The sequence below is a fragment of the Miscanthus floridulus genome, chromosome 4, assembly GCF_019320115.1.
Source record: "Miscanthus floridulus cultivar M001 chromosome 4, ASM1932011v1, whole genome shotgun sequence".
In the NCBI taxonomy this organism is placed as follows: Eukaryota; Viridiplantae; Streptophyta; class Magnoliopsida; order Poales; family Poaceae; genus Miscanthus; species Miscanthus floridulus.
The window spans coordinates 86,121,986-86,135,618 of record NC_089583.1 but is presented as its reverse complement, the minus strand read 5'-3'; the positions used below and the strand labels follow the sequence as shown (position 1 = coordinate 86,135,618).

The 13,633-nt window shown below is 43.8% G+C and overlaps 2 protein-coding genes across 2 annotated transcripts; both read right to left on the bottom strand.

The window, feature by feature from the left end:
* Positions 1-578: 578 nt before the first annotated feature.
* LOC136551956 (glutathione transferase GST 23-like) lies at positions 579-1,434 on the bottom strand. The gene is made up of 2 exons (XM_066543482.1): positions 1,141-1,434; positions 579-1,044 (listed from the first exon to the last, which is right to left on the bottom strand). Exons 1-2 carry the CDS (start codon positions 1,189-1,191, stop codon positions 694-696), a joined length of 402 nt encoding a protein of 133 aa, XP_066399579.1. The 5' UTR covers positions 1,192-1,434; the 3' UTR covers positions 579-693.
* A 337-nt stretch (positions 1,435-1,771) lies between these two features.
* Positions 1,772-5,978, bottom strand: LOC136551955 (phosphoribosylaminoimidazole-succinocarboxamide synthase, chloroplastic-like). The gene is made up of 12 exons (XM_066543481.1): positions 5,565-5,978; positions 5,381-5,482; positions 4,769-4,898; positions 4,551-4,643; positions 4,379-4,467; positions 3,841-3,921; positions 3,493-3,582; positions 3,068-3,157; positions 2,887-2,937; positions 2,734-2,780; positions 2,321-2,378; positions 1,772-2,242 (listed from the first exon to the last, which is right to left on the bottom strand). The coding sequence occupies exons 1-12, from the start codon at positions 5,874-5,876 to the stop codon at positions 2,186-2,188; spliced, it is 1,200 nt and encodes a 399-aa protein (XP_066399578.1). The 5' UTR covers positions 5,877-5,978; the 3' UTR covers positions 1,772-2,185.
* Between the last annotated feature and the right edge of the window lie 7,655 nt (positions 5,979-13,633).

The window sequence follows — 13,633 nt, the reverse complement described above, 5'->3', positions numbered from 1 at the left end:
TCCCCCAAACCCACACCACATTGGCATACGCAAGGGCGGAGCTTAGTTGAGGCCAAGGTGCATCCTAGTTGCCTTCCTAACAAAATTTCCATTGAGCAAGCAATAATTTTGGTACTGCTTATGGGTGTTTAGAGCTCAATTACATGGATTAGGATTAGCCCCTCATGTTTGTTCAGTCAAGCTCCGTCGCTGGCCATGCGAACGATACCCCAAGACCGGCGCACCTCTGGCTCCATGCCGTTCCGTTCTCATGACCGCTACCTACCTCACCGGTAGACCTGCCTCCCGGTGACCTTTCTTAAAGCCTATCCCGGCGATAGAGAGACCGCCTCGGCGAGCCAAACCTCGCGGAAATTGTCTTATCGTGCGTCATATATATACGGGCAAATGAAAACTTTCGCCTTTTCAAAGTTTTCAGTCGCCAAATGTGTATGAGGGCATGAGGTGTAAATATTGTGACTTGTGGGGAGCAAGTAGGCATACCATATTGTATGATGCAATACTACCAGCACCGAGAGCCTTATCAAAAAAAAAGAGGGGGTTTATATGTCCAAGAAAACCGACTTCTAAAATGGAACAGAAACAGAGGTCATCCAAACCTTGGCTGCACAACGTGCTAAGTGCAACCATCCCTTATTCAGCTATACTATGGCGTTGGTGAAGCTGGCTGCTCCAGATTTATTAGCCATCTATCTACGCGGAGAGAAGCTGCTCACGGCGGGCCTTGTTGGCCGCGAGGAGCCTGTCCCTGTCGGGCAGAGCCGCCTTCACCACGTCAACGGCGAGGAACCCGTCGAACCATGCCTTCATCAGCGGCAGCTCCTTGTCGGTGACGACGCTGGCGCCAACCACCTCCTCAACGACGGGGAGCCAGTGTACGTACCACCCGACGATGATGTCGAGGTAGCCCACGGCGTCGCCGCCGAACAACTTCTTCCCCTCCAAGGCCGTCTCCAGGGTCTTGAGGCACTGCTGGGCCTCGTGCACCGCCTTGCGCTGCGCCTCGCCGGTCGCGGTGAAGATCGGGTACAGAGCAGCGTTGCACTGGAGTAGACAGACATCAATCCTGTATTCCTATCACTGCATCGAAAAGACTAACAGAGCCGATCATGTAGCTGCAAGCCTGCAATTTGCGCGTACCTTCTCTTCTGCGAACCTGGCCTGGGCACGCTCGTAGGGGTTGGGCGGCATGATGGGGTAGCCGCCCTTCCAGGCCTCGGGTGGAGTGGGCGCTCCGGCTGAAGGGCGTCGAGTACGAGTACGTCGACGAGGACCTCGCCAACAAGAGCGCCGACCTGCTCCGCTACAACCCGGTGACCAAGAAGGTCCCCGTGCTCGTCCACGACGGCAAGCCGATCGCGGAGTCCACCATCATCGTCGAGTACATCGGGCTCGCCCACATCCCGAACATCTTCACGCCCTTCTCGGCCATTGCTGGAGGCTGGAGCTCTGGCTCTGCTCCTCTGCTGCTGGTGCTGCAACTACAACAGATGAAGGGGCAGAGATCTCATCCTGCCACCTTATAGATCACAGATCAGGAACCCTTCAGAAGTCAACAGTAGGGTTCCGTGTCATGGTTGCCTCCTACGGAGTCCATTGGAACTCGTATTATAATTGAAAGACAAGGACACCGGAGTGATGGTCTGGTCAGAGCGTGGCACAATAGTAGGAGTAAACGTAATCCAGAAAAGGCAAGCCTCTTGAAAAAAAAAATTGCTTATTGAGGAAAAGCCCATTTACGCTAAAACATACTAATGAACTGTTCGAATGGTTATTTGCAATTTATTCTTTTCATTTCAGAAAGACATGTTTCTAAAGCGTGATGGCTGCTCAACTCAACCACTTGACAACGTTACACTGACACAAGGAGATTAGAGGAAGACCGGTATGCATACAGCATCAGTCGGTCTCATGCTTGTTGAATTTCTCTATTTATCTCCCCTCATGCTCCAAACACGGCAAATCTCACCAACAGAGCATGGCGGTTGCTCAAATAAACATAAACAGCTCCAGTTGGAGTTTATTACCACATTACATCACGGATCATGACGAAATGTGGATAGTTCTGCTTCATCAAGCCGCAATGGCAATCTTCACAGGATGGATATATGGCATGTGCGCATACTAATATTCTCACGGGAATACAACTCACAGCAAACTCTGCCCCAGGATCCCCTATCAGCAATCATAGGTCCCGTAAGGCCTGAGCGACATTCCTTGATATCCTTTCATGAATTGGTTCCTGAATTTTACAAATGCATTGATTGTAAGTACTTGTTTATCTGCTAAACTAGAAGCATAAACAAAGCCTTCTGCATACCTGTGCTTCCAAGATCTCAAATTTTGTTTTTGTGATTGTTTCAAACAGGAAAATGTACCTGCAGTGGATATTCAAGTAAATTATCATTCAACTAATAAAGGGGCGTACCCAGTGCAGAGAGCTCCCGCTCTGTGCGGGGTCTGGGGAAGGGTATTAGTGGCAAGCCTTACCCTCGCCTGTGCAATGCGAGGAGACCGCGACTCGAACCCAGGACCTTCCGGTCACAGGCGGTAAGACTCTACCGCTTGCACCAGGCCCACCCTTCAAATTATCATTCAACTAATAATAAAATAAAATTTCATTCTTGCAGCAGTTTCGCGTACAGAATGCGCATAAATTATGTTGGACAGGCCAAAAGAAAGGAAAGGTTTGAAGTGAGAACCAACAGCAGGAACTTATAGAGAGATACATACCGCCAGGCCAGCTCACAAACCAACTCTTCTGGAGCTTCTGGCAGAACCTGAATGTTTTAGGGTACATGTAAGTTTCCACTCAACAGAATTGAGTTGGATCGTTATGGAACAAATTTCATAAGTGGTTCTAACAACTGTATGAAGAAAATATACCGCGTCTTCATATGGATTGCAGTTGTTCTTGAACCAAAGCCTTAAAAACTCCTGTGATAATTAAGTGATATATTCAGAAACCTCGTTAAAAATGAATCATAAGGTTTTAAAGGCATAAAGTGCATCAAGGATTCAAGGTAATCAGCCCATACATCATGTGTATGACTCAAAGGTAGTTTACCTTATCAACATTTTCAGGTTCAAGGCCAGATTTGAATCTATCTTCATATGAATTAGCAATCCAATATCTGCTGGAGTCAGGAGTATGAACCTGCTTGACAAAAAGAGGATACCATGAATTTTATAAACCTAACCATTCAGCATTTCAATATCTCAGAAGTTATCATACCATTGTACTCAACATAATTATAAAAAAAATTAGATACTTCTCGGAACAGAAAATTTTCAACAACATGAAGTGATCAGTTAATTATATAACAATTCTGATTATATTTATACATATAACAGCTAGTTAGTACTATATGATTCCACAAAATGCATTGTCACTGTTGTGAAAAGTAAAACCATGCATATTCCTCCGCTAGTTACTGGGTATAATGAGCACAAGGTTAAGAAACATTTGCAGAACCATGTCAGAAATATAACCTCATCAATCAACACGATTGTCCCGTCAGCTGTTTTTCCAAACTCATACTTTGTGTCAACCAGAATTAATCCATTCTCTATGGCCACTTTCTGCAAATAGAAAACCGAAAAGAGTATCAGCAAGTTACACAATTTTAACATAGCTGTAGCACAGGAGACTACCAAGCAAACACATTTCTCAAAACAACTAGTAACTGCAGCGCATGTACGACTAAAGCACATCAAAGCAAAATTGGTGAACCATTTTTTCGCAGTGTTTGCAATTGAAAATTAAATCGTAATGGTAATGTTACTGGACATAGACCTGAAAATACCTCAACAGAAATAGAAAACGTGACGATTCATTACCTGTCCATATGCAAACAAGCTTAAGGCTTTGCTTCCAGCCTCATGAAAATCCTCCTTTGACATCAACCCTGACTTGATTATCTGCAGAATAAAAGGGCAATGTAAGGCCATCTTTGAATAACAGAGTCATAACAAGGGGTGATGCAGGCTAGCAGCAGCAATAAAATCCAAAAATAAAATAAAACTAGCAATTTTCAAAGCATCATGTTTTAATACCATTCAGAAATCATTCAAAGACTACCACATTACTCGTTCCTGCCAAAATATCATATTAACAGTACCAAACAAAAAAAGACATCAACATATGGACAAGCAAACAAATTAGTGTAACTTTTCAACTGTCAAGAATAAAGTCCCCAGATAGTCGCTTATCACATCCCAAATCATAGGGCCAACTATTGACATATGGAATCCCAATGTTTGATTACTCTACGAGCATCTATTTATCCTCTTCCTATGTAACCTAGTGTCCATAACAACTTACACGAGGCTATAACTCTAAGATTACAAGAGGAAGTATATTAAAAGCAAGAGACACCTCATCTGGAGTGACAGGGACATCATGATCTGCAGCTTTAGTTGTTGGTGTCAGTATATTTGCAGATAGCTTCTGATTCTTTACCATGCCTGGAACAGAGAGGCCAATTACCAGTCACTAGAAAGAACAAAACAACATCAAATTGGATAATTCTTGTCAGCATAAAGCATACCATCAGGGAGAGCATTTCCACAATAGTTCCTTACACCCTTATTATAAACTGTCCATAAAGATGTATCAGTGCTTCCTGTAACAAATCCCCTCACTGAAAATTAACACGCAAAGATAAGATTAGTGAGAATGATAGCAAAAACATGACAATTCTGCATAAAATGCTTGCGAATGGGTATGTGGAAAAAAACAATATATGCAAGAAGCCTTAGGTCTCACCAACAAATTCAACTGGAAAAACTGTGCACCTTTTGGCAATTGTTACATTCTTATCAGGAGAAGACACTACTGCATTTGGAGTAATGTGACGGGTCTGATTGAACCACCAAAGGCTTGTCTCATTAAGAACCTGAAATTACCCATACTGACATCACAACAAAACACCTGATTATTGAAACACTAATTTCTCATCCTAAAAGTACTCTGCTTACAAACTTCAGTATGTGCTAGTATAATACATGTATACAGATTAAAAATAAAGAGGTAGATCCTCAATTGACAAAATTCTGGACAATACTGTGAGCACATACTTGTATTATTAATCACTTGTGACATTGGGCCATGCTGTCAAAGTATTAATTTGAGTATACTGATTGGCGCACCTAACGTTGACATTTATTTACAAAATGCACTAAACAGACTTCCCTTGAGTCCGAGGAACGATGAAAGCTTACACAGTTGTATTTGAAACAACAAAAGCAGGAGGCCAACACAAGGAGAAGCAGTTCAGTGCGATGAATCGACAACCCCTTAGTGTTATGACATTGTCGTGTGAAAGTGTCAAAAGATTGTCAAAACTAGCTCTGGGTAACGCTAAGATGGTGATCATACCTGCCCTTTAAACGGGATGGAAGCAAGTACGCGGTCGAAAGCACTCTGCCTGTCGGTGGTCACCAACACCAGGTGCTCCCCGCTCTCGTACACGTCCCTCACCTTCGCACCGAGCACCAACGGTCACTTACTACAGCCATTTAGAAGAATATTCCGAACGATGACATGCCAGTGGTTTGCTCACCTTGCCCTTGGCAGCGAGGCGGAGCCCTGACACCGCAAGGTCGAGGCGGGTCTCTCCGAGGCAGTTCCCCATGGCGGAGCGTGCAGCGAGCAGCACGGCCTCGCGGTGGCCCGGGTCGGCGGCGAGAAGGGAGGAAGGGACCGCCGCGCCGCTTCCGCCGGCCGCCGCCGCGAGGGGCGGGGTGCGGGGAGAAGAAGAGGACATAAAGAGGTGGGGGAAGCGAGCATGGGTTGAGTAGGACGCGGCCCGGCGGAGTGGTTTAGCCGGGTTCACTCCGCGGGCGGCGGCGGCGGGACGCGCGCAGGGGGACATGGGAAAGACGGCGAAGAACCTTTCGGGCAAGAGAAGCGGGTTCCCTTGTTTTTTTTTTCGGCCGGCGGGTGTGCCTGCTTTGGGCTGGCTGCTGCGCGTCAGACTGGCATTCGGTTTTAATTCGGTATTTGAAAAGTTCGGTGTGTCAAGAAACAACACCCGATCGGTTTACATCAGAATCGGAAAACCGACTGGTTCGGTTCGGTTTTTTAGTTCAGATTTTCGGTTTAAACCGAAAAGGCACAGGCGATCTGTTCCGCGGTTCCGCCTGGGTGACCTTGTGTGCGCCGGCCTGCTCGCGCCGTCGCCGTCGCCGTGCGCTGGCGCTGCTCCTCGCGCCCCGCCGCGCGCCTGCTTGCGCCGTCGCCGTCGCCGTCGCCGTCGCCACCGCACACTGCTGGTCGCGCCGCTACCGCGCGCTGCTCCTTGCGCTGCCGCTGCCGCCGCGCCCTGCAGCTAGTGTTAGGGATTGGGGAGCCGCGCAAAGCGAATACTGTCTGCTCTGGGTAATGAGGAGCTGTTGAGATGGGCCAAGGTGGCCAGATGGGCTATGTTAATTTGGGCCATTGGGGGGACGGAGACGGGACAGACTGCCAGCCTGGTAGACTTCTGCGAATCTGTTCGGAGCTCACGGAGTCACAGGTTTCTTCGGTTTTGCGGGTTGTTCGGTTGTCCAGCTCGTGAAACCGAAGCTGAAACAGAGCATCGAAATTCCGAGACATAAAAACCGAAATCGAAAACAAATAACATTTTAGTTCGGTTCGGCTCAGTTTGATTCGGTTTACGGTTTAAAGTGCCCAGCCTAAGCTGTGCCGGGTTTCTGGTGCACGTTGCCTAGACCTCGTGCTCTGCGTCTACTGTCTGCTCATGGATGCAGTTTCGTGCTCCGCTTCACCTCGTGGTCCGCGCATGCTGCCTGCCCATGTATGCAGCTTTGTGCTCCGCGCCTACTGCCGCGCACGTGGGTACCGCTGTGCCCGAGGGGACCACCTTCGCCAGCGCCCGCTTGTTGCGCCTACTCATTAAACACTTGCAATATAAAAGCATTTGTTGCAACATACGTCCGAAAAAAATTGAAACATTTATAATATATGCTTGCAACATATGTGTATGGGCACTACAACATATACCACATCTAGATAAAACACTTACCACATACGTTTGAAACAGCTAAAATATTTAAAACATACAGTTGCAACATACGTGTATAGCCAGTGCAACATATGAAACATCAAGATAAAACACTTGCAACATACGTTTAAAACAGCTAAAACATTCGAAACATACACTTGCAACATACGTATATAGTCATTGCAACATATGCAACATCAAATCTACTTTTGCAACATCCAGATAAAACATATGCAACATACATCTAAAACGCATGAAACATGCGGTTGCAATATGTGCTCATCTACTTGCTGCCCTAATGGACGCTCGTTAACGTGGAGCTTGACGCCGGCACGGAGCTCGATGCTACGGCGCAGAGGTCAGACCTCATCTGAGTGCAGCGCGAGTCCGGACGAGAGGCGCGAGGTGCGGTGGAGCGCAGCGCGAGGCATGAGGCATGAGGCGCGGGTGGGGCACGTGAGTCACGAGACGCAGGGCGTGCGAGGGGCAAGGCGCGAGGGCATACGGGTCCGTCCTGTCCGGCCGGCTATACGCTCGGTAGAAAGCATTGCCCAAACGTTTTTAGCTCCGAGTAGCTCAAAAATGTTTACTAGAACAGCTTCTTGTTTCTTAAATAATAAAATAAATATTTGATTAATCATTCTCTAAAAAGAAAATTCAGACTAATTTATTATAAGTTAACCAACCGCAGGTCCGTAATGACCGAACGAGTTTACAAAATAAATTTAACTCATAACTCGATGCTTTTTTAAAAAAAATGACCATCCAGAAGACATAAAGAAACGCATAATCCCTTTTATCCAACTTGTGGCATGTCTTTACCAGTATCTCATTCTGTACCGTTGCTAATGGACTCTGAATTAAAGCCAGTGCCTTCTCTCAATAGACCCGAAAAAGAGCTCTTTTGTCATTTATCAAACACAGCTCTTTTCCATGTTGGCCATATGGACTAATAGAACGATGTTACGCCTATCTTACACCTAACAAAAATTGCCTACAGCGATCGTCCGCATCGCCCCGCCCCCGCCCCCACCCCCGCAAAAAAAACACCGTAAAAAAACCCCACCGTCCCCATTTTGTTTCCGAAAAAAACGGCAAAGAGAAACACCGTAACAAAAAAAAGGGCAAAGAAAAACACCGTAAAAAAACACCATCCCCGTTTAGTTTCCGAAAAATCTTGACGCCAAAAAAAACCTCACCCACCATATACGGTAAAAAAACGACACAAAAAATGATCATAAATAAATACGGCAAAAAAACACGCCCCGCCCCCACCCTATACGTGTCCCCGTTCTTCCAGAAAAAAACCCCGCCCTATACGGGAAAAAGGGTATACGGCAAAAAAAAACACCGTGAAAAAAAAACACCATCGCCGTTTTCAGAAAAAAAAAAACAAATACGGCAAAAAAATGTTTCCTAGAAATAGAAATAAAATACGGCAGTAAAAATGGATCTCAAGATTTACATAGACTTCAGGGTTCCCAATAAAAAGTGTTTTTGTTAGTTTCTTGTCTTCTTCCAAACAATGCACAAATTGACTGAAACTTATAAAATCTATATAAAATAAAAAATCAAATCCAAAAATTATAATTCAAAATTTTTCAAGTTCCTTTGAACCAAAGAGTGTAACCGTGTCATTACGTGTGAAATATAAATCAAGCCTAAGGGCGTCTACAACAAATTGAAAACCTGCTACAAAGTCAGCTTGAAAAGCTTGAAAATTGTCAACTTCGAAGGAATATAAATCCGTATGTGCGGACCGAAAGAGGCTTAATGTCAGGCCGCACTCAATCTATAACAAAAGAATTGGCATACACGTGAATTATTAGGAATACAATCAAAAAGCCTAAATGCATGTGGAAATAGTTTAGGTCCCTAATGCAAAATTGTTTAATAGTTTTTTTTTTTTGAAAATTATCAAATCCTTCAAAGTACACATGGACAAAAAAACGTGCCCCCGTGCATAGTCACATATCTAGTCAATAAAAAAAGTTCTAAAGTTTTATCTAATGTACTCCTTCCGTTTCAAATTGTAAGGTGTTTTGACTTTTTTAATATATAGCTTTTGGTATGTTACTTAGATATACACTAGGTCTAAATATAGTAAAAATAATATATCTAGAAATGCCAAAAATGTATAACACTTTGGAATGGAAGGAGTACAAAATAAGTGCTGAACATTCTGGGGTGGATCAAGATCTAACATCACATGAGCCTCCCTCCATAAGAACTTAGCATAGGTGCAATCGAAAAAAGGTGTTGGATGGTTTTTGGCTCGCTGCAAAAACATCAAGTTGTGTCTCCATCAGCCTATTATGTTCTAGCGGATAACAGAGGTACGAAGAAAAATAAGCAAAAAGATGAGTCAAGCAATATTGTTGTTATTGAAACATCTTTCAAGTGGAGTAATATCTAGGGGCTTCCGTGTTAACCAAAGGTGAAACAATTTCTATGGAGGCTGGCTCATGATAGCCTCCCTTTGCGTATTAAGATCTCACACATGGGGAATGGACATTGACACACGGTGCCTAGTCTGTTGGCTTTTGATCAAGATGGCGGGCATTGCTTTCTAAAATGTAAAATGGTGAAAAAAAATATTGGATAGCTTTGTCCATTAGAACATATCCGAATCAATCTTTTGGAATCAAACTCAGCAAAAGATATGGTGCTGAATATCCTGTCTCTAGAGCAAGAGGCAATGATGAAAGTAATAGGTCTTCTTTGGGCATGATGTGAGGCTCGCAATAAGGCAAATGCGGGGCGAACAGCTGTGGTCGACAGCAGAGGTGGTGCATACAGCCATGTCCATAAATCTTTCTTGCTCTATGCAGTGGCAAGAGAAAAGAGGAAAACCAATGATAGAAAAGGTACGTTGGTGTCCGCCAAACTCTGAATATGTGAAAATTAATTTTGATCATTCTTTTTTTCCATAATAGAAAGAGGGGAGTCTAGGGCTTTATTGTGAGGGGTCATGAAGAATCCATGATTCTGGCGGGCACAGGAAATTTGGATAATGTTCATGATGCTCTACGTACAGAAGCGCGTACAGAAGCGCATGCATGCTTGATAGCTATCACCGCGGCAGCAGATTAGGGAATGATGCAAATTTAGCTTGAATCGGATTCTATGGTTTCGGTAAAGGCCCTCAAATCTTCTGAATATGATCTTTCCACTGGAGGTACTCTGTTTAGAGAAGTTGAAAGGTCCTAATGGCTAGAGGAGGGTGAATAGCCTATAAAATTTTTTACAACAACACTAAGCAAAGCGGTTAGACAATAATGAGGCGAAGCGAATGTTACGCTAGCCTACTAAAAATGCAAGCCACCTACCACAATTCTAATTGCTATAGTCTCTAAGCACACAAAGGCTATGTCACTATACTAAGTTAGTGAGCTCTCAAAGACTAACTAAAGAGCCTCACTAACCACTAGACAAGACACAAGCTAGCTCTCAAAACTAATTACACTAAAGAGCTTAGCAACATTAAAAATGTAAATACAAGAGAGGGGATGTGATTTTTATACTGCCACGGCAAGAGAAGATCAATCAATCACAATGAATACCAATGAAATGCTAGTGACAAGATGATATAATGATTTTTCACCGAGGTTCACTTGCTTGCCGGCAAGCTAGTTTCCGTTGTGGTGATTCACTCACTTGGAGGTTCACGTGCTTATAGGCATCACACACATAACCCGCAATTGGGTGCCGCACAACCAATACAAGATGAGGATCACACAAGTCACGAGCAATCCACTAGAGTACATTTTGGCTCTTTACCGGGAAAAGGTCAAGAACTCCTCATAATCACCACGATCAGAGGTAGAGACAAACACCACCCTTAGCTCAACGATCCTCGCTACACCGAGCCATCTAAGTGGTGACAACCACCAAGAGTAATAAAGCAAATCCCACAGCAAAACATAATCACCAAGTGTCTCTAGATGCAATCACTCAAGCAATGCACTTGGATTCACCCCCAATCTCACAAAGATGATGAATCAATGATGGAGATGAGTGGAAGGGCTTTGGCTAATCTCACAAGGTTGCTATATCAATGCAAATGGCCAAGAGAGTGAGCTAGAGCTGGCCACATGACTTAAATAGAGGCTCCATTGAAATAGGTATCCCAACTCGCGCTGATCGGACACGTAGATCCGGTCGACCGGATGTAGCCCAACCAGCGTCCGATCCCACGATGCCATCCACATGTGCCCCTGGTTTAACCTTGGCTGCGTGATCCCAATTGTCACTAGCCATCCCTGCGCGGTTAAGAAATGACCGGACGCACCAGTTGCAAGATCGGACGCGCCGATCAGCATCAGATCCTACGCTCGCGTGCCAAGGCCAAGCCATTGACTGGACGTGCTGCTCCCCATGGCTTCCCAGCGCCAGGTCACTTCTAGTAAGCATCCAGAGTCGATTTTTCTCAACCAGATGTGTTAGGTCATGCATGACTGGACGTGCCGATGAGTCCTATCTTCACTGCCTCGCTCAACTTGCTTGCGTCAGCGTACGTCACCTGTGACCAAACGTAGGCCCTGTGCATTCGGTCACAAACACTGTGCTATGTTCAGTCGATTTCTAGACATAGCCCGAGTGCGCCAACTCCTTTAAAATTGATCGGACGCACCACTACCGAGTCCGGTCAGTTCATGACCAGCATTCAGTCACTGAAAATAGTGACCCCTCAACTCTAAACTTCACCAAACTTCACCACCCTTGAACAAATGTGCCAACCACCAAGTGTTTCACCTTGTGCACATGTGTCAGCATGTTTTCACAAACATTTTCAAGGGTGTTAGCACTCCACTAGATGTAAATGCATATACAATGAGTTAGAACATCTAGTGGCACTTTGATAACCACATTTCATGATGAGTTTCACCCCTCTTAGTAGTATAGTTTTCTATCCTAAATGTGATCACACCCACTAGGTGTCTTGATCACCAAAACAAAATAGCCCTATCGATTTCACCTTTGCCTTGAACCCATTTTGTTTTTCTCTTTCTTCTTTTCCAAGTACAAGCACTTGATCTTCACTATTTTCTCCACCACTTGGAAAGTGCTACCTATCTCATTATCACTAGAGCAAATAGGTTAGCACATAGGGTTTCATCAATTCACCAAAACCAAACTAGAGCTTTCAATCTCTCCCTTTTTGGTAATTGATGACAACCCTTTCACAAAGATATGAATTAAAATTCAATGGAATCCATGTTGCTTGCCCAAGCATATTTACCATGTGCAAAAGGATATAGACAAGTTTCATGAACCCCAATTGGTAGCATTAGCTCCCCCTACATATATGCTAAGAATTTGGATTGAAGCTTGCACATATGCATGGATTTGAAATGTGGATGGGCAATGTCTACCAAATGATGTTAAGGTATAAGAGATAGACCTTTGAAGCGTGATACCAATCAGAGTGCACCAAATATACCGTCCTTAGCACCATTGCTATTTAGATACCACTTGCAAAGACAAGAACTAGATACTCATGAGATCAACATTATATGCATAGTTCTAGTGCCACTTGTGAAACCAAAACAAGACATATCTAACTATCACCTATGCATGCTAGTTTTTTATTTCATCATTCAAACCTACAACTAGCATACACCACACAAGCATGAAATTTTAATTTAAAACTTGTGCCATGCAATCAAACATATGAATGCACATTCAAGTGCATCAATCAAGTTTATGAGCTTGCTCCCCCTACTTGTGTGCCCAACTTTTAATTGACCCCCTTACTTTGTTATATCTCTCCCCCTATGTCAAAGTTCTCCCCCTTTGTCATACAACCTTATCTTTATGCAATTTTTCTCCCTTTGTCATCAATGACCATAAATGTTCAATTTTAGATAGGTTAAGATTATCAATGTCAATCAATGGGGTGAGGATTATTTCCCAAATTTGGTTCAATCTAGAACACTTGCCAAAGATATTCAACTCGGTTTGATCAAGGACAAGCTTCTTCACACCTCCAAATAAGGGTTATCTTGTACGATGTTGAGTTAAACACTTATAGCTCATTTTCTAGATCAAACACTATACTAGGTTCACAAGCCCACAAACATGTCATATGCTACCACTAGATTAAGTTAAGCATAGAAGCAATAGTGGTACCATACAAGCATCAAATTCATTTGATTTTTATGAATGAGCCTATAAAACATGAGGAATGACTAGATGCACTAAACATGTCCTTAGCAAAGGATGTATGCATGTTAATCAACTTTTACCTTGGATTGCTCAAAGGAGATGCATGCTATATAAGTGGGGGTGCATCAACATATAATTGATAAATCCAATATGTTCAACTCATTCCTTAGCTTACAAAACCTCTTCTCATCTAGTAGCTTGGTGAATATATTGACAAGTTAATCTTTGGTGCCCACACTCTCAATGCAAATGTCCCCTTTTTGTTGATGATCTCTTATGAAATGGTGGCGGACATCAATGTGCTTTGTTCTTGCATGTTGAACCAAATTGTTGGTGAGCTTGATTGCACTCTCATTGTCACATAGCAATGTCACTTTCTTGAACTTGATTCCAAAATCATTCAAGGTGGCCTTCATCCAAAGAATTTGTGCACAATAACTACCGACGGATATGTATTC